At 35.2% G+C, this 24,069-nt stretch overlaps 9 protein-coding genes across 9 annotated transcripts; 5 read left to right on the top strand and 4 right to left on the bottom strand.

Moving 5' to 3' along the window:
- Positions 1–193: 193 nt before the first annotated feature.
- On the top strand, positions 194–3,916 carry PHYBLDRAFT_188029 (hypothetical protein; the record flags this gene model as incomplete). The annotated part of the gene is made up of 18 exons (XM_018439445.1): positions 194–395; positions 496–671; positions 733–793; positions 896–981; positions 1,042–1,185; positions 1,241–1,369; positions 1,430–1,531; positions 1,611–1,768; positions 1,818–1,865; positions 1,923–2,019; positions 2,098–2,176; positions 2,247–2,335; positions 2,822–2,952; positions 3,022–3,203; positions 3,266–3,367; positions 3,429–3,575; positions 3,624–3,683; positions 3,731–3,916. 14 exons carry the CDS (start codon positions 194–196, stop codon positions 3,044–3,046), a joined length of 1,527 nt encoding a protein of 508 aa, XP_018288223.1. The 3' UTR covers positions 3,047–3,203; positions 3,266–3,367; positions 3,429–3,575; positions 3,624–3,683; positions 3,731–3,916.
- A 186-nt stretch (positions 3,917–4,102) lies between these two features.
- Positions 4,103–5,811, top strand: PHYBLDRAFT_76183 (secreted phospholipase B1; the record flags this gene model as incomplete). The annotated part of the gene is made up of 8 exons (XM_018443128.1): positions 4,103–4,381; positions 4,463–4,523; positions 4,588–4,757; positions 4,839–5,111; positions 5,161–5,272; positions 5,361–5,520; positions 5,583–5,634; positions 5,706–5,811. The coding sequence occupies 8 exons, from the start codon at positions 4,103–4,105 to the stop codon at positions 5,799–5,801; spliced, it is 1,203 nt and encodes a 400-aa protein (XP_018288222.1). The 3' UTR covers positions 5,802–5,811.
- A 102-nt stretch (positions 5,812–5,913) lies between these two features.
- On the top strand, positions 5,914–6,669 carry PHYBLDRAFT_171565 (hypothetical protein; the record flags this gene model as incomplete). Its single annotated transcript, XM_018436629.1, has 1 exon — positions 5,914–6,669. The coding sequence occupies one exon, from the start codon at positions 5,914–5,916 to the stop codon at positions 6,667–6,669; it is 756 nt and encodes a 251-aa protein (XP_018288221.1).
- Positions 6,670–6,827: 158 nt separating this feature from the next.
- On the top strand, positions 6,828–10,563 carry PHYBLDRAFT_148733 (hypothetical protein; the record flags this gene model as incomplete). The annotated part of the gene is made up of 13 exons (XM_018432144.1): positions 6,828–7,520; positions 7,592–7,681; positions 7,736–7,798; positions 7,856–8,084; positions 8,153–8,340; positions 8,403–9,017; positions 9,072–9,362; positions 9,429–9,679; positions 9,736–9,840; positions 9,902–10,030; positions 10,084–10,171; positions 10,243–10,326; positions 10,381–10,563. The coding sequence occupies 13 exons, from the start codon at positions 6,828–6,830 to the stop codon at positions 10,561–10,563; spliced, it is 3,009 nt and encodes a 1,002-aa protein (XP_018288220.1).
- A 1,138-nt stretch (positions 10,564–11,701) lies between these two features.
- Positions 11,702–12,474, bottom strand: PHYBLDRAFT_115596 (hypothetical protein; the record flags this gene model as incomplete). Its single annotated transcript, XM_018428471.1, has 3 exons — positions 11,702–12,067; positions 12,137–12,262; positions 12,337–12,474. Coding segments are annotated over 3 exons (630 nt in total), but the record flags the coding sequence as incomplete, so codon positions are not given.
- A 361-nt stretch (positions 12,475–12,835) lies between these two features.
- Positions 12,836–13,837, top strand: PHYBLDRAFT_148731 (hypothetical protein; the record flags this gene model as incomplete). Its single annotated transcript, XM_018432143.1, has 4 exons — positions 12,836–12,894; positions 12,944–13,105; positions 13,542–13,740; positions 13,820–13,837. The coding sequence occupies 4 exons, from the start codon at positions 12,836–12,838 to the stop codon at positions 13,835–13,837; spliced, it is 438 nt and encodes a 145-aa protein (XP_018288218.1).
- Positions 13,838–15,630: 1,793 nt separating this feature from the next.
- Positions 15,631–16,691, bottom strand: PHYBLDRAFT_60078 (hypothetical protein; the record flags this gene model as incomplete). Its single annotated transcript, XM_018440596.1, has 3 exons — positions 15,631–15,974; positions 16,239–16,326; positions 16,671–16,691. The coding sequence occupies 3 exons, from the start codon at positions 16,689–16,691 to the stop codon at positions 15,631–15,633; spliced, it is 453 nt and encodes a 150-aa protein (XP_018288217.1).
- A 680-nt stretch (positions 16,692–17,371) lies between these two features.
- On the bottom strand, positions 17,372–19,728 carry PHYBLDRAFT_148730 (hypothetical protein; the record flags this gene model as incomplete). Its single annotated transcript, XM_018432142.1, has 8 exons — positions 17,372–17,856; positions 17,915–18,534; positions 18,698–18,839; positions 18,920–19,069; positions 19,146–19,269; positions 19,361–19,406; positions 19,483–19,488; positions 19,559–19,728. 8 exons carry the CDS (start codon positions 19,726–19,728, stop codon positions 17,372–17,374), a joined length of 1,743 nt encoding a protein of 580 aa, XP_018288216.1.
- An 83-nt stretch (positions 19,729–19,811) lies between these two features.
- On the bottom strand, positions 19,812–21,061 carry PHYBLDRAFT_188027 (hypothetical protein; the record flags this gene model as incomplete). Its single annotated transcript, XM_018439444.1, has 6 exons — positions 19,812–20,013; positions 20,089–20,185; positions 20,251–20,337; positions 20,411–20,563; positions 20,755–20,907; positions 20,963–21,061. 6 exons carry the CDS (start codon positions 21,059–21,061, stop codon positions 19,967–19,969), a joined length of 636 nt encoding a protein of 211 aa, XP_018288215.1. The 3' UTR covers positions 19,812–19,966.
- Between the last annotated feature and the right edge of the window lie 3,008 nt (positions 21,062–24,069).

The following is a 24,069-nucleotide window of genomic DNA, read 5'->3' as shown; positions in this document are numbered from 1 at the left end:
GTTTATATGAGATTATTTACTTTTGCGCCCAAGTCTAAATGTGGGTAGCAAACAGCTATTTTGATACGAATATTCTGTATATCGGGTGGAAATAGACTAGCTGCATTATATACTTGTTTCAAAAAAAAAGACTAGGTGACTGCCGCGTTTGAAACAACGCATGAATTAGTTGATCTCTCTGTCTCTGATCCTAATGAGTACAGCACGACATGACATGTATAAGCGCACTGCTATCTCTGGCACAGCCCAGGATTTGCGCCAAAGACGAGTAGACATAAGTACTGCAATTCGAAATCGACATCGTGATGAGCTCATTACATCCAAGAGATTCCGATTCTTGTCTATCAATGAACCTGAGATTGTAGACCTTGAAAGTGCAAAGATACATGATAAATGTACAGAACCACTGAAATAACCAGTGATATTTGAAAGAATAATAATAGGAAGAAGAAAAAGAATATAAATTGATACAGTGTGTTCCTGAATTTGATCCAGATACCGATTTATTTAACCTGGCAGAGCCACAGGTAAAATCGCTCGTAAACGATCTCAATAGCACACACAAGAAAGTACGCATGGACGCTGTTGTATATCTAGGCGATTATGCGTGTAATCCTTCCGAGGCTTTGGTGAAGTACATCAAGTCTGGCGAATGTATCAAGTCTCTTGTGGTAAGTTACTTTTTTCTCTGGCAGAGATAATATACTATACTAATGTTAGTAACCATCAAAGAATATGGTTATCTGTGAAGTGGATCCTGTCATAATTCAGCAAATTGTCCAGGTTATTTCTAGTAAGATATCATTTTTCTTCTTTACTCTGCTCTTTGAAATTCTTTACTTTATATTTGCAAACAATAAAGAATGAAAAATAATTAAATGCGAGTTGTATCTAGATATTGCTGCCGGTCCTTATGACTTGTGTGTCCAATGTCTTCCTGCTATTCCTTACCTGGTTACTATGCTCAATTCAAATAACACAGTAAAATGTTTTCTTTTGTCTGTCTGATTTACCCAACCTAACTTGTGGCTTTAATTTTAGGAAATTCGTGAGCTAGCTTCGTATGCACTTGGTAATATGGCGTCGGAAGATTATGACCGTACATCTGAACAAGACGAAGAGATTCGCCGAGACATTATCTTGAGTGGGGCTATCCCTCTGTTAATTCAAATGTTGGATTCAAATGTAAAAAAAAATCTTTGAGTCTAAATTCTCTAAATAACTCACTTGTTATCAACAGGAACCGAATCTCATTCGTTCTAGCTGTTTGACTATGTCTCATCTGGCCAGAGGTCCTGAGAACCAATGGAGGGAACTAAGGTCCAAGGCCATGACCTTGGCTTTGCTCCGTCATTTGACAAGACATGGGGTAAGTACTGACGATTCCACATTAAAGTATGATCTCACAGAACACCAATGTGTATTTTAGGCTACCACAGGAACCGAAGTGTGTTGGCTGATGGGATCTATGACAGCAAATAGTGAACAGTTTCGTAAGCAGATCATCGAAGAAGGTCTATTACCTCTATTGGTTAGGCACTTACTAGAATTATACTACTAATGACATTAGTAATATAATACGGGCACTAATAATCTCGATGGATAAATAGATTAATGTATTTCAACTACTGAAGTCAGAGGACTGTGCTGTATTGCCTGCGCTACGAACACTTGGTCACTTATCAAGTGACTCTGGCACAGGCAGATATCTAGTGTTGGAGCCCCAATTTCTCCCTTGTCTTATTCAATTGACGCATTCAGAAGATTGGTAAATACCTATTTTCTAAAAGTCATTCCTGACATTAACTGTATTTTAGGGTTATTACAAAAGAAGCACTTTGGGTCCTTTCCAATGTTACGACTATGTAAGAAAAAAGAGGTACCTGATTGAATATTAAACTAATACTTTATTTTCAATCCAGTAAAATGGATGATATAGTACAAATTATTAGAGATACTGGCGAGGTTAAACACATGGCCGAATTGATTATGCATGGAAAATTTGAAGTTCGTGAAGAGGTTGGTCTCTGTCAGCCAGGTTGTACTAACTATTTTACTTGTTAACTAAAGAAAGTAAATATTTCGGGAAATATCTAGGCATCCAAATGTCTCTTTAATATGGTCATGCACGATCCACCGTCGATTGCAGCATTACCCCACCAATTTCTTTTACCAGGTAGTCTAATGTAACCCATATGTTTCTCGGCAGTCTTAACTCTAATTCTTATTTATTATGAACTACCAAGCTTTTCTTGACTTTATTCAATCTCAAGAAGAACACCTTATAATTCTCGGTCTGTCATATGTTGAACTGTTACTAAAATATGTCCCAGAGGTAAAAACAAGTGGTAGTTGATAATAAATTTCTTATCTAATTTTTTTTTTCAATACAGGGAAGAAATATTCTAAATTATACAAAACAAGCCAAAGAAACTCTTATTTCTATTAACCCAGCAACCCACCCAACCCTCTATGTATTTTCTCTGGATTTGCAGAAACAAATTAGCTAATGATTCCAATTAATTCTAAAGAAACCATATATATATGTATATTCTTATATCCCAAAAAAGAAAGTTGGTTAAAGGACCATGACGTTTACTAGAATTAAGTTAATAAACGATCGTTTAATTTGTAATTCCCTTTTTTTACTACATACATTGACCTTATTGATATGCGTAAATGTGAAGATAATAAATGTGAACATTATACATATGAATGATATTAATTTTTAGCCCAGAGTGATTTCAAGTTTTCCTTTAGGTGTACTCCAATCTTTTTTTTTTATATTTTATATTTTATATATTTCTATTTTTCTTCTCAGTTGAATGACATCAAAAGACGACCTTCCATTCATCATCTTTGTGCCACTAATATTGTGCCTTTTGGGAATTGGCTTCTTACTTTCAATTCGCAGAGAACAGCAAACACAATTAGCTCATGCATTGGAGGCAGGTAAGCTCATGTTGGCTTTTTTTTGCATTCTTAATCACAACGATCAAGCTCACTACAGAGATTTATTAGAATTCACTCGGGATGCTGTGATTGATGAAGACCAGGACCTTAATGATTCTGACACAGTTGCAGATGAGATTGAAGCTGGAGATCCAGCCGAAGGCTCGTCAACAGCAACACGTGTCCGTAAGATTGGAAAGAAACGCGGCGAGAAGTTGAAGCGAAAAGAGCAAAGAAGACAATACCAAGAGGTAAGAAAATGTGAATATGTACTCCTTATATTGCATTGTTTATTTACAGTATTTTTAATTAGTATTTGCACCAACAAAATGAAGTCAGAAAAGCTCAGGAGCAGAGACAGGAAGAAGAGTATCGACAACGCAAACTAGAGGAATCTATTCGACGGGCAGATGAGGTAATAGCTGGCAATATAGAAAGAACAGAAAAAAGTTTGGTTATTTATTATTTTTTGTTAGTTGGATCAACTTCGGAAAACTCAAGCCAAGAATGCAAAAAGAGAGCAAGATGAACGTCAACGAAAGTTGAAGGAGGAAGAAAGAGAACAAAAGAGGAAAGACGCCAGATTTGTAAAGTATAGTGAGAAGATCAAACTCCTCGTAAAGGTAAATAAGAAATTAAATTAAATATATATATATATATTAATCGCAAAGCAGAAGCTCAAAGTGTGCACTATGGAAGAGGTCGGGCTGACCTTGGGTATGGAACCAAAAGTAAGTTTTTGTACCTTAACCATTCACTGGCTAATGATATTATGAAGGATTGTAAGGATATGCTGGAGATGATTTGTGCATTGGATCCTCAGTTCTCTCTTTGTCTGTGGACAGACGATACTTTTATGTTTGTCACTGAGGAAGACTACGGGCAGTTAAAAGAGTACGCTTCTGAGCACGGAAAGTTGTCTGTCAAAGAGGCAGTTGAGCAGGATTTCTTTCTGGTACTGTGATCCTTTGCTTTACTGTACATATAAAACGTCATCCAACCCCACTTTTCAGCAAGTCCATATAATGCACATTCTATTTCCCCGTGACCATTGTTCTGGCTTATTTTTTGTGTGTCTTATATATTGTGATTAAGCTCATTGATTTGATCATTCATTTTCTTTCTTTCAAACTTTCAAATCAGTTTCTTTATGAGACTCAATCATATTATATCCAGTCTTGTACTCTTAGTATCTCCTATACTAGGTGATGTACTTCAAGTACCCATTGGTAGCAAGCCAACAGGGCTAATAAAACCTTATACCGATGCATGGGTGCATGTTCTCGAGCAGTTTTACAACACACTTCCCCACACAAATAGAACTGATCGAGACGGCAGCTGTCTACATCAGGTTCCTGCATTCAAATGTCCACCCTTCTATTGGGACGATTCTATAGAGAACAGAGATGCCAAGCATCTTCGACCTCAAGTAAGCACTTTTGTCAAGTCAAACACATCTATCTTAGCTACCTTATTCTATCGAAACAATATAATAATAAAAAATAAAAAGGATATCAAGAGTGTTATCGCACTTGGAGATAGTATAACTGCAGGATTTGGCATGATATCTGGTAAGAATCTAGCTATATATGACGCCACCTATGCGTTTATTTTGATTTTGCTCAATTTTTTTAGGGAGACCCCCGTTTGCATCTGTTTGGGAGCACCGAGGCAAAGCATTCTCGGTTGGGGCAGATGTTGGGGAACATACTTTAACAAACTTCATGTCACATTTCACTAATACACACGGGGCACCAGAAGGAGTGACTTTACCTATGGCACGAGGAAAAAGACTGAATAATGCAGTAAGCTTCTCACTTGTTGTATTATACTTTATTTATCATCGTCTTTTGATGTGTCTTATATTCAAAATCAACCTCCTATAGGTCACAGGTGCAAAAGTGCAGGATTTAGACATTGAAGTGACTCGACTAGTGAGACTGCTAAAATCGAGCAGTTACGATTCAATTAGAGATGAATGGAAGCTCATTACCATATTTGTGGGAGCTAACAACATTTGTGTTTTATGCAATGACGAAAGAACGGGTCTTCCAAGCCAAGCAGACGCAGATGTATTTGAAGATAGTATGCGACAAGTGATGGAACGGCTGCGAACAGAAGTTGGCAAGTCATTTGTCAATCTGGTTGCATTATTTAATGTAAGGAATGAATGATAGAAAAACGTTTGACTAAATTGAAATCTTATAGGTCTCAAGTGTTTATGAAGCGTCAAGAGGAGATCCTTATTGTGAGTTTATTCTTGACCCTTCTCATCTCTCGGTATGTTCGTGCATCCAGGGTGACGAAAAGCAGCGTTTAGGTAAGTGAAGACAGAAGGATAAGGATAGAAGCGGCGACGGGAAGGTTGAGAATATATATTCGAGAGTGACCGGTTTCTCCTACTCTAGCTGCTGACCTCGTGGTGATGGAGTATAATACCAGACTAGAAAAAATAGCATTCGAGTATAACGAGTTAAATGACAGGCAATTTGGGGTTGGTTACCAACCTGGATTTATGTTCTTTCCCGTGGGGCAATATAAGCAGCACTATCTGAGCGGATTTGACTGGTAATTATAATATTTGGGTTGTAATAAACCAGACAATCATCTGATACTGCTTATATATACAGTTTTCATCCGAACAAATGCGCCAATCAGGTCATGGCCATTGTATTATGGAATGTAGGTACCCTACCAATAGCTGTGATTATATTACAATTGTTTATTATTTCTCTATCAAATTTAATTCCTAGAACATGTTCTCTACTCCTGAAGAAAAAACCAAGAAGTATACACTTGAGAATATTACTATTCAATGTCCTGGCCCTGATCGTCCATACTTACAATAAACCATACCTAAAAAAAAATATGAATAAAGAACGCGTAACGTTACACATCGGTGTCTCTTTTTTTTTAATTAATGTTTGTCCTCATTTTTACTCTTCATCTTCTTCTTCTATAATGTTTCGCTCTCGCACACGGACCCTTGACGAGCCACAGTCGTCTCTCACATCAGGCATGGCTTCGATCATCAGTGGAAAGCCTTGTCAACTATCCCCACCACTCACACCCCAAGATGTTCCTGAAGATTATTTTGAACATCATAATCCGATTATCCATGCTCCAGTCTCACCTATACAATCTCCAGTTGATCTAAAACCGAGACAAATCAATGCAGAACCCCTCACACTCGAAGCAGTATCAGCTATAATTGCTTCTGCTGTCCACATGTCTACCTCTGGTGGTGCCCCATCCTCTCTTTCTTCTGGAATGGCTTCAATTGTCCCTAAAAATACTTCCCCGACTCACAATTCCCCAGAAGATCTAAAACCAAGTCGAAGAAGGTTCTTTTCGATTGGCTGGAAGTCAAAGAATCAAGACAAGCAAGTTCAGCGAGAACTCAGTGATGAAGCCAGCCAAACGAGTGGATCCTCCAAAGAATCCAATAATGGCTCCCCTCGCTCCTCTTCTGCCTCTGCTACTTCTCCGTACAATTCACCTCGTCTCAATGATACGTTAAGTACACCACCAGTAGAATCAGAATTCCACGCAAATCAAAACTTACCGGATGACGGTCGGGATGAGCTCATCTACCGAGGCATCCAAATCAAAGAAATCAAAACCACCCTAAAGACCATGGTGATCCCCGATCATGTTCGCAATCCTGTAACACACGTCAAGCTAGAACGACCAGGATTTGCTCGTATTAATTATTGAACTTTTACTTGTTATTCTTTACTTCATTCCATCTCCTTGTATAAATATAATTGTCTTTTTTTATTATATAAATTGTCTCTTTTGTCTTGATGAAATGGCGGGACTTGCTTTTTCATACTCCATAGCTCCTCTTCTCCTTCTCCTTTTTTTAGACACGCATGAGTCTCAAGGAGATTGCTCGTTCTGCTAGTCAGTCAATTAAGTCTGCTACTGCAGATTCAGATGGTCAAGCCACTCTGGACGTCATTGAGAAATATCTCGATGAGCAGACCAGCTCTGACACTGATAATTCCACGCAAAATTCTGGCGATAATGCCATTGACAAACTATCGACTGAACTCATCGCCTTGTTCGGCCAGACCGGCATTCCACTCAAGGACGCTGCAGCCGTGTCAAGTAGCCCTGAAGCAGTTCTCACTCACAATCAACATTTCCTAATCTTATGTTTCGTACATCACTTGCTACCAATTCTCAAATCTCCTCGCATCTTTCAGGATTGGTGGGAACCCGTTCTCAAACCAATCCTGACCACAGCACCTTACACAGACCAAATAAAAAAAGAGGCACGCGAAATCGTATCAGATTGTCTTATTGCAGAGCAGAAACAATGTCGAAAGAATCCTGCAGCCGAGCCAAAATATTGTCGTTTTATTGTCGATCAGTACCTGGCATGGGCAGAAAGCTATCACCAACGTGAAGAGATTAATCTTGAAGAACTCGAAAATAGCACTGGAAAAGACGAAACCGATCGAATGAAGATGCAGCACCAAGCATTACTAGATCTCGAACAAGACGAATGGTCAAAGAATCTAAAAATTATTCTGTTAACGTTGGGTGCTGACCAGCCAAAGGTATAATAGACTATTAATAACGGTAAAAGAAAGACAACATAGATTAAGAGTAATTATTCCTTGACTTCTAGCCGTTTTTTATGCTGCTGAACGAGTACTTTCTTTCAAGTAAGCATCGACTTCAAGTTGTATATTTGCTTAGTGAATTTATGATACGCAAGGTAATACATAACTATTAGACTATATATAATGTAAGCTTACCTATTTTTGATAAGCGTACCCATTTGCATGAAATATTGGAAACGGCTCTTTTTAATTCAATGTTACAATCATTGATGGTAAGAATTTTATTGCGTTTTACTTGCTAGTGTTTAACTGTCAATTTCTTTTACTAGTATGACAACTCAACAACTCTGATCGCTATCTCAGTAACCAACATGATTATGCTTCTTCCTCGAATCTGTACTTCTTTACCTCCTTTTCTTCCGAAGCTTTTTTACATTTTTGCCAGAGCTCTTTGCTGGGATCAATTACGAGATATGCGCAAGAACAAGTCACCTAAGGGATATACTCCAGAAGATAAGGGGAACTCTCAACAAGAGCACGATAATTGGGATTGTGTCGGTAAGTCTTTCATTCTGATTTAGCTACGTGTGTACGCATAAAACTGATTTTATCTATGCTTATAAAAGATTATACATTTTCAAAATTATCTGCGCCGCCTTCAAACCCTCAAACTGGACCTTTTTTCACTTCCTTGTATGGTTTATACCCATGCAATTTTCTTCGTTTTCTTCACAAACCGTATGGATACTTTAAAACAAATGGTTTTAACCTACCAGAAGAATTTGACGAGGAAACTTTCCGAACACGGACCATGGTATGTACAACCCTAAAGCAAATAAGTTAATCTGATGTTATTTTTCTTCTACCAATTTACAGTTACAAGTAACACGGCACATGTTGCATCCTAATCTGGTCTCAATGGATCCTGAGACAGAACTAACAGATCGATCACGTTGGATGAAAATGGAACCTCCAGATGTGATTGCACAGATTATGAGTCTTGATTTGACTAATGCTGCTTCGCGCGTAGCATTTAGCGCTGGAAATGAGCGAGAACATTATCAGCCACAGGATCTTTTGGATGAGACCCTATGGGTCCAAACAGGCAATATTACTCGTTTGGACAAAGATGTGCTTGCTCCGGAGAAGAGCATATTAAAAGAGAAAGATAACGAAGAAGACAATGAAGGAACAAAGGGACATGAGGATGAAAACAATGAGACATGTGTTGAGACTCTAGAAGAAACCTGCGAGGATGTTTCAAAAGAGGCGAATGCAGAAAATGAAGTTATCGACGAAAACAACCAGTTTAAACCATCGATCTCAGAGTGTGAAGCGAATGAAGTAACCAAACCAACCCAAAGTACAAGTACAAGTACAAAATCAAAATCGAAGCCGAAGCCGAAGCCGAAGCCAATGATCTCTAACATTATTCAGGTGCACCGGGCCTTGAAAAGTGGTGTTGAAGTACTTGTTGGTGATGATATCTGGGTAAGTAGGAATCTACTGCAAAATGAAGAAAAATTAACGTGTGTGAGATTCAAGGACGCTGGCCTTGAACGATTGTCTTCGCCGCCACCTTCAGGTGTCAACACACCTCAACTAGAAGACCACGGCGTAGCTTCACACACACAAAATTCTGAAGTTCCAAAGGACAATTGCCCGAACCTTCCTGAAACAAGACACTTAGTTGCTGCTCTGAAGCGTGAGGTGCTTTTATTGAGAAACGAACTCAATTTTGAGCTTTTTCTCAAGCAACAACATCTTCAACACATTGGAAGATTGCATCGTGAGCATGTATTAGACAGTTCAGTTGAAGCGGAAAGACAACAACTGGTAAGATACACGACCTTTTTTTCACTTTGAGTAATAAGTACCAACCAAAAACCATTATTATTTCAGTACAACACGACACGCATGTTGAAAGCGCAATTAAAGCAAACCACAGATACTTTAGAAAAACTGAAATTGGAATCTGCAATGACAAAACAAAAGCATATTAAATGGGAAGACGAGCAATCTAGTAAATTGCGAGGGTACCGTGAGATGCGCAAAGATTGGAAGCACCAAGCAGATGCTGCACAATTACAGCTGGCTGAATACGAAAGACTGTTAGCAGAGCAAAAAACACAGCTTGAAGAAGCTCGACAAAAGTAATTGTATATATAAGAAAGATTGGGATTAAACTGATATTAACTTTTGTGTAAAGGGCGTTCAATTTGGAAAATGAGCTTTCCACTATTCAACCAGAGCTGGAAAGAATGTCAGAATATGAGCATCGTGTAGAGCAACTAACGCAGCAAATGCTACTTTGGTAAGATCAAGTTTTGTTTTTTTTTAAAAAAAAAACATAACATAACACGTCGAATTTTTAGGGAGGAAGACACGGCTGATCTTGAAAAACAAAAACAATACATTGATCATTTGCTATCTCAATCATGGAGCATGGAAGAGCTAGTAACTAGTCTTCAAACGGAAAACCGTGCATTGGAAGACAAGAAAAGGTAGATATATAATATTATTCATTACAATTATAATGACTCTATTTTTTTATTAGCCAATGGGAGGATGAAATAAACAGTCTTGGACAGAAAATCAAAGAGTATCAGATGAAATTAAAGACAAACGTCTCTATAGATGACAAGGTAAGCTCGTATAGTACTTATACTCGCATAAGCCAAACAAGACTCATATATCTGTTATTTTTATATGTCAGTCTGAGAAGCTATCTCATAAAAGAGAAATTGACGAGCTCTACACGGCTATGAGAGCTCTTCAAGAGAGAGTACAAACATTAGAGGTAACCTTGGAGGGTCTCAATAGATTACCATTATCTCAACTTTTATTTATGTAGATGGAGCGTATGGAATGGGAAGCTCAAAAGGAGGTCTTGAATCACACTGATAAATCAGAACACAAAGTGGATCCGGCATCTGAAACAGAAGATCCTCAATCTCCTGTACTCATAGAGCCGACATCAACATTAACTCATGAAATGATAGATATAACCCCCATATCTGATTCTGACGACGAGTAAATCTCTTCTTTATACTCAATTTTTTACGTTTATATATATATATATATATAGTTGCTCCCTTTCCAGTCTTATCTTTATATCCCGAAAATGTATTCCTACCCTTCTTCCCGCTCAATTTCTTTTTACCGTAAAATAAAACAATACCTTTTTTTTAAAAAAAATAATGATAATAATATAGGGCTTTTCAAATTTTTATCGTATTATTTTCAATGTGAAAAGTTTTCATTTTTTAAATTATTTTATGCAAGACGATTTTGAAACGCCCTTCTTTTGTAATCCTTATATCTCATTTCTCATGAAAGTAATCGAACTATCGTCAATATTTCGATAATATAATCATTGAGCTATAAGAACCAAAGTTTTTCAGGGTCTTTCTGTTTTGCTCTTTTTCACAGTGCACACACTTTCTGCCTATAAGAGCATCCACAGTGGCATGTGTAACTAAAATAATTACGTAAAATAAAAAAAAGCCGGTAATTATTATTGAGAAATAATCAGTTAAAACTTTTAGTTAAGCAATCCGCTGGGGATGAAAAAATCTAAATTTTCTAGCTAAATTAACATTCTTGTTAAATTTACACAAACAGCTGTGGATGCTCTAAGTAATATAGTGCTTCTATGAATATTACAAAGCTACTCTTAAAAGAATAGAAACAATTTGAAGTAGCCATTTTAACAGAATTCATTTTTTGAATGGTCGTTACAATGCGAATTTAAAAAAGCTCCATATTATGAAATATAGAACATATATCGTTAAATGAGCAAACTTAACATATGTTGTATAGCAGAGGCACATGATTATGCATTGCAGGCAAGAGGAAAAGAGGGATATCAAGACATCTTTCTCTTCGTCTCTTTTTTCTCTAAATGAATGGACAAAAACTGTCTTTTCAAAAAATTGTAATGCCAAATTACAAGCCTAAATGCGTTTTCTAAAATATCGCTATATAATATATATCTGTTAAATCAATAATGATCTTGACTTATATATAAACATCCTTTGCCTTCTTTTGTTCGAATGATATCAGAGATTTAAATCAAAAATATTTCTTCCAATTTATACAATGAAATTTTTGAAAGAAAAAACCAAAAAAAAGCCTGGTTACAAGCAAAACGAGTTCTATTACACATAATATTTCTAGGCAATTGCCAAATCTTTTGCATGGGCTATTATCACACCTTTAGAATTCAATAGCTCCATTGTACTATCAAACTCATCGGGATTAACGGAACGGGTAGCTTCCTTGATAAGGATTGTCTTGAATCCAAACTTGATTGCATCTAGACAAGTCATCTTAACACAATAATCTGCTGCAAGTCCAACTATAATCACTGTCTCAATGTGGTTTTGGTAAAGGATCTTTGCTAATTTGGTTATCTCAAAGTATTGGTTGTCTGCAAATCCACTGTATGAATCCACGTTGTGGTTAAGACCTTTTTGAACAGTGTAGTCAATGAGCTCAGAGGGGATAGCATCTACAATGTGTGCCCCGTGTGTGTTTTGCTAGCACAATAAATCAATCACAAGTGTTGTATGTATGTTATGTAAGAGTACTTGTTATATTATCCCTACCACACAATGAACGGGCCAGAGAACTTGGTTAACAGGTATACCTTGATGGTATATGATCGTCGATTGAAAAGGTAGCTTGTCTTTGTGATTAGAAGCAAAGCTAACATGATTGTCAGGGTGCCAATCCTTGTTAAAAATAAAAATATAAAAATATAAAAATAATATTAAATGTATGAGCAAAGCTATAAAAAATGGATTACCTGAGTTGCAACAATCAATCCGCCATTGTCTTTGATGAGCTTCATCAATTTGGTGATTACGGGGATTATCTCAGATGATTTAGGCACAGGTAATGTGCCCGTCTCAAGAAAGTCATACTGAACATCGACTAGAACCAGAGCTACTTTGTTGGACTATTCGAGTACTTAAATAAGAATCTTGTAGATTGATTATTAAATTGAGAACCTCTTTTGTTACCAGTAATGTCATTTGAACTAGAATATAAAATAAAGTCTAAAGTCCAAAATCGGTCACGTATCCCTTAATCTTTCATATTGACTATCGCACAGATAAGCAGCTAAAAGCAAAATCATATTTAAACGTTTTCTTTGACATACAGAGACAATATCGATAATAATATAATGACACGCACACATATGCAAAAATAAAGTGCTTGTACATTCAAATCCCCAAATCCTCGAACTTCGAATACAAGATGACATATATATTTATTATCGAAATAAAAAATCGATATTTGCCATGGCTTGTCTTGACTCAATTACGAAGTCTGGCGTCTATGTTGCATACTTTTTGCCAATGTTTATGCAAGCTCGATGTCTAATCTTCGCCACTCTTGTTGTATGGCAGCCTTCAAATTAATAACATTGTTGGTGCTGGCCTTTTCATCACTCATGCACCTCTCGAGAGTCTATTAAGGGCGCTGGATGGGGGTGAGATCCAAGTTTTGAGCTGGTCAGAAGTCAGATTCTCGAATCTCATGCCCATCTCCACCATCTCAAATAAGAGTCAGTATGACAGCTAGTGTTGTCTTCTTGGAACACAAAGTACCTGTTTTGTTCCTATGAAGGTTTTTGAGACCAAGGGAGGAAGTTCTAAAGCTAAGCAAAGTCTTCATTTTTTTTTTTGGTTGGGCAAACCCATGAGGAGAAATCCCACCCCCTTCCTTCGGGACAGAGCAAAGTCTTCATCTATTGGTCGTAGTTTACGTTGCCATATAAGAAAAACAAAGGTCCCTAAAACCACGAGCACAGAAACAGCTCCAAATCATCACACTGCCTTTCCCTCACTTAGTTCCATCGATGATATATATATATATACTTTATACCTTTCGTCAACTCTTCTAGTAGCTCTAGCTCCTTTATCATTACCATTGACTGTAAATTTTGATTCATCGACCCAATTGACTTGAGCATGAGATCAGTTTTGCCTATCTTTATTCTTGTAGTTTTCTGCCAAGGCTTGAGTTATGGGCTGCGATATATGAACCAAAGCTTGAACGCATCAGGAAACGGAATACTATGTCTTCCAATCTTCTTGTCAATATTTCTAGGTCTTTTGAATCATTTTCTTGGCTCATGGAATCTTGTTTCGTCTACATTCTTAATTCTGCATTTGACTCTGGGCAGACTCGTGTCAACAGCGGCGTAAATGTTTGCGCCTTAATTTGCATAAATGCATACACATAATTCATCCGTGTTTGCAAGGATTGGCTTTCGTATATAGAACACAGGTGATAGTTGATGAAATTGTGTTTTGAATGTTGTAATCGATCAATAGAATGGGAATAAAGCAACGTTTTTATTTTTATTTTATAGATTTCTTTTGGCTGTTTTTGGGTGCAGGTCGATTTTTTTTTTCAGTGTGAGTGTATTATTTTATTTTATTTTATTTTATTTTTTTAATTTTTAATTTTAATTTCTATTTTATTTGATTTATTTTTTAATTTTAATTTTAATTTTTTGTTTTTAATTTATAAAAAAAAATTGAAAAAACATAAAAAAAACACAAACAAAAAATTGAAAAAACAAAAAAAAAATCAAAATCTATATAAAATGATTTAAGAAAATCAATTTATATAGATTTTGATTGGTTCATTTTCATTTATTTTATTGAATTTATTTACCATTGGTGGCCAGCCAATGATGAAAGTGGGATCTCCCTGTTGGACGAGAAAATTTTCAAAAAACTCGCAGTGGGCAACAGATAGGTTATCAGCATTCTACACCTGCATAGACATCGCGTGGTTTATATAGTTTGGTTTATAGGTCTTCAACTGTGAAAGTCTTTCGACCGGTTTACTAAGGCCACATCTATGAGCAGACTACGTAGATAACCGCCACAATAAAGATCTGAAAAATTTGCAAACTTTTGGCCCCTTTTTATAGACAAAATGGTTCAATTCTTGTACGACCTTTTGCAATTGAAAGAAAGTCACGGAACGTGAAAATTAAAATGATTGGTGTTTGAAAAATGAGTCAATGACTTTTAAATCATTTTGATTGGCTTTTAAAATTGTGACGCCATATGAAAAAAAGAGTCCTTGGGGTTGAAATAAAAAAGTCACATTAGAGAGAGAAAACCGAGGCGGCTAAAAAGAAAAGTCACCGCAAAAATGGCTCATAGTGTTAGGAAGGATATTGGATACGTGACTTATTATTTCTAGGTGACGTCTATTGTTCTATAAGGTTCTATGAGAAAGAAAATATTCAGTGTGTGAGTAATTTGGTGATTGCGTAGTATCTAAAGCGTACACGGCCGTTTGCTGCCCAAAGTAAAACGAACTTCTTTAAGTGAATCTTTTTTTAAAAAAGAGAATATAAATCCAAGTAATTACATCTTTTTAAATAGCTCCTATTAAAAATCCATTTAAAGGAGTTACACTACAAGAGGTGTGCACGGCCGTTTTGGCCGTTTTTGGCTTTTTTAAGAGCTGAAAATCTCAAACATTATTTTTAATATTTTTTTGTTAAATCGTAAATCTCCAATCCTCACAAGAATTGTTTACAAACCAATACCTCTTCTTCTTTTGCATTGGTATTAAGTACATCCTATTCAATGAGTAAGCTACGATTGTTAGGTTTAATAGAATTGGTGTTTTATAACTGACAAAGACGCATAGTTGTGCCTTTTTCTCAAAAAATAAAATAATAATAATTAACCAACATTGGGTTACGACGAGGTTCAATTTTTAAGGACAAGACGTTTTTGTAAAGAAAAGGGATATTTAAAATGAAACATTAAAAAAATAAAGATTCTATTTGATTCTGCTAATACTTTGTAGTGTGGATTTGATTATGTGTGTTTTATATATTTATAGGGACAAGCTTAACGCTAAACTTGATTATTTTCTATTTCTTATTCAGTCTCCCTCACAAACACACCCTTACTTGGTTCCTGTAATGATACTTTCTTCTTTGAACCTTTTCGCAGCTCTTTTAATAGCTCTGGCTTCCTCATCATTACCTCTGACTATAGATCTTGATTCATCGGACTATACTACACCTTTCCACTGGTTATCCACCCAGTTGACGTGCTCACAAGTCCAATCCAATCCTCTCTTCTTTTGGCTCTGTTAAATCTGGCTCATGAGCTGCGATATATGATTCGAAGCTCAAACGTTTGAGATAGCTGATTATTGTCTTTCTACAGACAAATACTTCAATCTTATTTAAAGATTTTCCCATCCAGTAATATGAGACCGCATTTCCCTTCCGAACCACACGCATAAGGTGTCTTTCTGTCCAATCATAAATCTTTCTAGATATTCCATATCCTTTTCTTGGCTTTGGAGATCTTTTTTTATTTCTTCTCTTAACGATGTACTTGACAGTGGACAAGCTCATATCAACTACTAATGAAGTATGGGTTGAATCGAAGTCTGGTAAATACATGTACATAATGCATATGTATTAGTAGTAAATACTATTTTATATGAACCGGGTGTGTTTTCTAATGAAGATGTGTCTTGCTCTTTGGATTATATTAATAAAAATGGGAAAACAATTGGTATGGACAGACTAAAAAGTTCAGAGTGAGCTCAGTCAATTATATTCATTTATGATTGTTCGCACTTTTTTTTTTAAAAAAAAAAGTTCAAAGTTAGTTCAAATGCATATTAGATAAGATTAAGTGCTCATAATACCATCTCTTTCATCAAAAGCATTATATTCTTCTCGATCCAACTGACAATGGAAGAAGACTAAGCCTTCTAGTTGTTTAAAAGTTTTAGTCTATCCACACCAATTGTACTAATTTAAAACTAGAGTTAACTATAATAAATAAATTTCAAAAACGAGTATAGTATTATATACTTTCTTCAATTTCGCATCAAGTTATAAGTAGCTGTTTGTTCTTATTATGGTATTAAATATAGATAGAGAATTTCAAGCAAAAGTACTCTGCTAAATAACCTCCAATTAGTTATTCAAAATGAACACCGAAGACCATGTAGCTCAAGATAGATAAGCTAAGGTTTAATTAATAGCTAATGTAATTTATACAACTCTCGGGCATTGCAATCATTATAGGAAGATTTGTAAATTGTGTTGTTCATGTAGTCTAAAAAGGTTCTTACAGAAAGGCCCCGGATATTCATAATTTGGTGCAAAGAATAAATTCTAGTAATAATCTTACTATTATTTTTATATATTTTCTTCGTATCTTTGAGAGAAACACTTGATTTATTGGTGCGACTTTTCAGACTTTAAAATATAGCTTTATTCGATTTTTTTTAACAAAAAAAGAATTAACTCTTATCTTGTGTATCTTCAACGTAGAGAAAGGTAAGCATTATCTTGGTTTGATTACGGTATGACTTTATTTCTTGTAATGCTTCCATAATTATAAATCACTATAACTATTGCGTTCTTGGCAGTGTACCCTAAAAAAAAGTCTATTGATTTGTCTGATTGAGCACATTTCATTATATTTCATCAATTGTTTCTTTGTTTTCTTATATAGAAATATCGTAATATAATGACAGTTTTAAGTTTATATCAATGTAGTAATCTGGTTTTGATCTTGTCTTGAACTTTCCAGAATCCAAAAATTCAAATTCTTGCATGCTTATGTTTATGTTTATGTATATGTGTAAGTGTAGGTGTATATATTATGGAATTATATAATAATATTATAGGAAAGTAATTTATAGAATCGGTCTTGAAAGACTCTGGTGGGGGTTTTTTAAAAAAAATATATATGAAAATTTATAATAAATAGAATTTAGAAATCTAAAGATACAAAATAAATAAATAAGTAAGGATCAGATTAAGCAGTCTAAGACTTCTCATTGATGCTCATTTGTTTGTTTGAGCCAGTGTTGCTATTTTCTGTAGAGTTTTGGAAGTTTGCAATCTTGCGAAGGCGAGTCTCCTCATCCATAGCATCGTAGTGTCTGAACACAATATAGTACAAGATACCACACACAAATGCACCACAGGCAACACCAGTGTAGACCCAAACCATGTTAGGATCCTCGGCTGAAGGAGAGATGGCAAGAGAGATCAAGGCAGCAACACAATTGGGCCACAGTGACAGGGCGGATACAAGCGACTTCATTGATTTGGGAGCATGGGTGTAGGCATACTCCATTGAGGTAATTGAAGCAAAGATCTCAGAGAAGGCAATAAGGAAATAGCAAGGGATCTGAATGAAAACCGACATGGCGGAAACACCGGTTTCCTGGTAAACAGGGTCTACATAAATGTAATGCTGTACAACAGCAGCATAGACCATAGAAAGAGCGCCGAGGAAGAATCCAACTAAAGCAGTACGAATTAGATTATTTGTTTTACTTTTTTTTGGGTTCAATGTACTAACCAGTGATACGTTGCTGAGTACGGAAGTTGAGCTTATACTTGCGCAACAATGGGTAGAAGAACATATCGGTAATGGGAATAAAGATAATTAAAGCAATTGGATCAAAGTTGTTCATAATATCGTTCGGAAGTCCATCGGGACGGTACATCTGGCCGGACTGAGAAATCAAGTTGTTACTAAGGTTGTTGTAGCAAACCCAATAGATTGAGAGAGGGATAAAAATCTTGCAAGCCATCATGGTTTCCTTCAATTCATCAACGAATTTGTCGTCCCAGCCGGTGGCTGCATTGCAATTATCAGAAGACCATTCGGCTACGTTTTTCAAACCCGAATCACGCTTTGCAAAATCAAGGATATACTTGGACTCCTTCTTGGCCTCTTTGTTTTCTGGTCTTCCTGCCTGTTTGAAGGCAAATCTGAAGATTTTATATGTGCTGGATATTACTGAGTTGGTTGGGGGAGGCTTGTAGTAGAATCTTCCACCGCAAATGAAGACAATGATGGCCAGAGCAAAAATGCATGTAGGCAACAGGTAGGCAGCCCAGAAACCTACGTTGAGTTCCAAAATAGGGCAAATAACACCACCAAGGAGGGATCCTACGTTAATGGCCCAGTAAAACCTAAATAGATTATCAATTTTATACAACGCTTGATCAGTAAATAAATACCATTTTTGGAGAAAATTACACTCTCAACTCAAATAGGTAGGAATTCATCTCCGGTACTTTTATTCTCTCACGATGGACGGTTTTTTTCCCGCGCTTAAGCATGAGCTTAACTTACCAGTTGTACAAATGTTGAATGCTCAAATCATAATCAACTAAGACAAGTTCTCCGGATTCGGTCTCCTTGACATAATTCTCGGTGTGTCTGTATTGATCTGCGCAGAGAGTGGAAACAATACCCTTGATTCCTCCAGTACCAACTAGGAACATATCAATTGAGTTTAGAAAAAAAGAACTTGTACATCCTATTAGAAATAAAAAAGCTAGCTTTGCAACCTACATCCAATGACAATAAGAGAGACAATGTAACCAGGGAAACCACTTCCATGAGCGATTCCAGCGGGTGTGGAAGTGGCGGTCAAAATAAGCCAACCAATCATGTAAATACATGAGAAAAGAAGAATAGTCCGGTAACGACCGAGATATTGATCTGTAGATAGAAAAAATATAGTTAAACAAATTTCAGTGAAACATATTCTTTTATGATTCATTCGAATTTAATTTACCAGCAACCAGAGCTCCCAAAACTGGGGTGAAGTAGCAGAAGAAAGTAAAGAAGTTCTGCAATGAGGTAGCAACAGATTGGCCACGATCCAGCATACCGGGCGAGTTTGGAACACCAGGAGGGTTCTAATATATTTATATATTTGTTAATAAATCAAAACTTTATTATTATCATTATTATTTCCGATTTTATATTATTTGTCTTTATAATATTTACCTGAACATAGTTTTGGAAAGGAACTGATCCACCATAGTAAGCAAATCTAAAGGCAAGAGCATTGGTACCTGTAAATCACATTGCCAAGACTAAACTTAAATATAAGTTTTTGTTTTTTTTACCTTTCACTATCAAATAGACAAAGATGTTAGTATGTTTTATTATCAATTCGGAATATTGAAGAAAAATATGTTTTACCAGAATTCGTTGAGAATAATAAACCATGCAGCAATGGGAATTCCTTCGGCTACATGGCGCATTCCAACACCAATCTTGGGGTCGTGCTCTTCATTGGGATCATATGTTGATTCGGTAGATACTTGGATAACCTCTTTGGTATCCGGGATATTCTCGGCTTCTTTACTCATCTTTAAGTAAGGAAGTTTTACTTTTTTTTTTTACTTTTTGAAAAACAAAAAAAATAAGATGTAAAAAAGATTGGAAAAGAGAACAGAGTTAAAGAAAATTTTTAATCAATTGAGAGTTAAATACAAGCTTGAATTCTGATCGGTTATTTATGACAATAATTTTTGTAGATTTTTTTATAGAAAAGAAAACAAAAAAAAAATCCAAAATAGGGAAATTTGCCAATCTATATTGAGTTTATCAGGTAGCCAACATTGCCTGTTTTTCTGTATTTTTGCTGGGAGTAGCTATATAATTAAAAGACAATTAATGTTAACATATATGTATTACCAATTTTCGTATTAGCTCTTAACATTTGTTACCTGTAGGTATCTGGGTAGGGACCTCTGGAAAACTAACATCAGCTCTTTCGGTCTCTGGTAACGGGTGATTCGGTACTTCTGGTAAGGCAGCCTCAAGCTAATATATATATATATTTACAGAATGTCAGCTTGCCTTATCTCGAGCCTTATTTCGAGCCTTACCTCTTCTTGCCGGAGTCCCTCTAATTCACGCATGATATCCTCTTCATCCTCTGCGGTCATCCTTCCACTCAACATTTCATCCAATTCCTATCACAATATATTAAAATTAGTAATCCTCGTTTTACGCACTGGAAAGAAAAATCTATGAATTTAAACCTACATTCTGGTAAGCAATAGCATCTTCGGTGTCATCCATAAGTCGTTCCACGTCCTCCAATGACATTTCCTTGTGAATTTCTTTGAGGATTGCATTTCCTCCTTTGAGTCCTTCCATCACCTGTTTTTCGACTAGAGCAAATTCAATGGTATTGGTCTAAAACATATATGTACATTTGTGTCAATAATAATAATAGCAGTAAAAAAAAGATATTATATTATGATTGGTGCCGATAATAATAATAATAATAATAATAGTAATAATAACAGTAATAATAACAGTAATAAAGATATATTATGTTATGATTGGTGTCGATAAAAAATAGATCAAAATAGATATACACTTACCAACTCTTCAAGGTTCATCAACTGCTGTTCGGTCTTTTCAAGTAATTGCTCTTGATATTTCTTTTTTTTCAGTGCCAGAAGCGCCTTTTTCTTATTGCCTTGCCCGAGTGCCTTGCGAGCCTCAGAAACTTCTCTTTCCAATACTACATTAACCTAATGACAAAAAAAAAGTTTCAGACAATAAAAACAACCTTCATTTACTACATACTTTTTTTTGGTACTGTTTCAGTTTGTCTCTTTGAATCTTGAGATCTAAGATGGCCTTGTCTTGTGCTGTAACCTTGTTCTTTGAAACATTAGATCCCATTGTGATTATGATTGATAAGGGTAAAATCAATATTCACATCCATTCGCATTGTACTGGAGGTTAAGGCGGCACGTGACCTGTGTGGTTTTCTTTGGACAACTTTAAAAGTGTCTTATAAAACAATAATTCTAGTCTAATCATTATAATGCTCATAATCAAATTAGCCTGTTAGGACCTATACTTAGTCCTACCAGTAAAAAAAGTTGCTTGTATTAGCTGCACGGCGCTTTTTTCTATTGGTACTGAATTAATGTAAAACTGTTTATTCAATTCAACATAAGCCATATGCTGACTCAAGTGTACTTTAGGCAACTGATTTACTGGATAAGATAATATACAGTATAAAAATATGATATACTATTTAATTTCATAAAAGAGTATATCCCCCGATGAATTTTTTCTTTCCAAGTCATACAATCTACCAGATCAAGAGATTTGTGCCAAATACATAATTCATTACCAAAGTACACCGTCCTTGTTATATATAAGGGGCAGATAGTCCAAGATAACTTTGGTTGAAAGGTTCATTACTACCGTTGTTATCGTTAGTAATACACTAGTTTATTCTACCACTGTACTTGTTGTAGTACGATTGTAAGATACGTTAATACTTGTACCAACAAACGTGATACACATCTTGAAATAGAACGTTTTGTTTTACAGATGTTTGGTTACTCAAAAGAAGGGACTCGATTTTTACTAAAAAAAATTGGCCGTAGCTAGGGCTAGCATCTCATTTAACTTGCATACCGCTGACTCGGTCAATGGACTGGCATTATTCTTGGACTTGTAATTAATTCATTGATGGTGTGGGGATATACATGTATCCTGTCATTATTACCCAAGGTATTACAATTATCTATCCCATTGCATTGGATCTTACAAAGGCTTTGGAGATGTATGGTGACATATTTCTTGAATATCTTCCCCGCTATTTAAAGCTTAAAGTATCTTGAATATACATTGACCGGGTATCTTTACGATAGAAACAGTTTAAGTAAGCACTTAATAGACATGTAGACTGTAGAAAATAATATTCTACACTGGAAACAAAAAAAAATATGGTTGATAGAAACTTTGGATTTAGGGAATGTTCCTTGTTGTATTTTTAAAATTACCGAGTTCGTGCGAAAAGAACCAATAAACATGTATAAAAATCAAGGCACATTTTTAATATTTTCAATCAAAGCTTAGAAAACTGCGATGAATTCAAGATGTAGTGTTACTTTGATGTTATCGGAAGACTGTTTTTCCCAGATACGGTAAATATAAACGCGATCTGAGTAACGAGGTACATTTGATGGCTTTTAAAATGGTAGAATATCAAAGCTATAATTGTCAATATATATTGAAGAAGAAAAACAAGGTGTTTTTCCTTACTTTTGATTTATGGATGTGTGTACTTTTAAAAAACAAAGAGGGAAAAAATAGAAAAGAATACGATTATTACATAACTATATAATATTTAATAGATAGTAAATATATATATATTGCACTTTGTTAAAATAATAGAAATACATAAATTCTGCTTACATACTGTCTATACTGAACAAGACTTGGATTCGTATTTTATCAAAATTAGAACATTTTTACAGGGCCCTTGATGCGCGCCACCCACCTATAAAACAGATTTCCAAAATAACCTGCCATGTAACTATCCCTCTATTCAGACGAGCTCATTTCATCGTAATATACCATACTATTTTTAACTCATTACGACTGTTTGTCTGCTAACAAATGATCTTAATTTGTATCAATGCGTATGCGTATTTTATAACATCAAGTATCATTAGCTGCTTTATTGGTAGCTAAAACACCTATGAGTATAGCAGTATTGATATTGTAATGTTGTACGATTAACTGGCGAATATCTTATACATCAAAATGCTTACTTCCTGTCCTATTTATATGGTCCTTATTTTTTTTATTTAATCAACAGTAGTAACAGTCTTTATAGTTTAAATTTCTGTATTCGCAAAGTCAATGGCCCAAGAAATACATCGGTTAGAGGAAATATATTCTGTAAGAAAAAAAAAACAGAAATGTTAATAGATTTAACTCAAAGTAAGTATATATATATATATATATATATGACATTTTATTATATGTTTCTTAGCACAGATTACCGCAAGATTTTCAAGTACTATAATTTTCAAGAGAGAGTTGTTCACTTAAAATAAACACTTCAAAAAAAGGTATTTTCTTGCTGCATGTAACAATTGTGTACTCACCGAATCATAACCCATTAATATAAACTAAATTAATGTGTCTTGAAAAGAAAAGTAAAAATCTGAAATATATATATGAAACAGTATTGTTTATGACATATACAACACTATTTTTTATTTATTTTTGGAGATAATATCAAAAGCTCTTGAATTTGTTTCAATTCTCTCTTACAAAAAAATTATTTGATTTTTGTTTCAAAATACTATTGTTTTAAATAAGCTTTATAGGCTATAATATTGTAGCATAAACCTTTTTGAAAAAAAAAGAAAAGCAGTACCTGAATTGAGCAACATTCTATTATTTCAATCTCCAAAAAAAAACTACGCTGTAGCTCTGTTTAATACTTATTAAATCTAAAGTCTGAGGGCTTTTCATTCTAGTTTCTTTTAAAAAGAAATAAAGTATCCGATTTACACTAGAGCCTTCTTTATATTAAATTTTGTCATCGGTACTTTGTCAGTTTGTATTTTGTAAAAAAAAAAGCTAGAGATTTGAAAGAACATAAAAATATTAATATTTATCCCTCATCAGACCATAAATGTATTGTTTGAAAGGTATCGTTTTTTTGAAAAAAGATATTTTTTGGTGTGAGTCACCACCAGAAGTTATGTTAATATATATATATATATATATCAACAAAGTGCAGGCCTATTAGAGCTAGTAACATATACACATACACACATGTACATCGGGAGTAGAATTATCTTTAACTCTCACATTGATCCTAAACAACTAGGCTGCTACAAAAACAAGGTACAATTCACACATTCGTGGACTTA

The sequence above is a fragment of the Phycomyces blakesleeanus genome (assembly GCF_001638985.1).
Source record: "Phycomyces blakesleeanus NRRL 1555(-) unplaced genomic scaffold PHYBLscaffold_19, whole genome shotgun sequence".
NCBI lineage: Eukaryota > Fungi > Mucoromycota > Mucoromycetes > Mucorales > Phycomycetaceae > Phycomyces > Phycomyces blakesleeanus.
The sequence above is the reverse complement of the archived record's forward strand: the minus strand, read 5'-3'. Positions and strand labels throughout refer to the sequence as shown.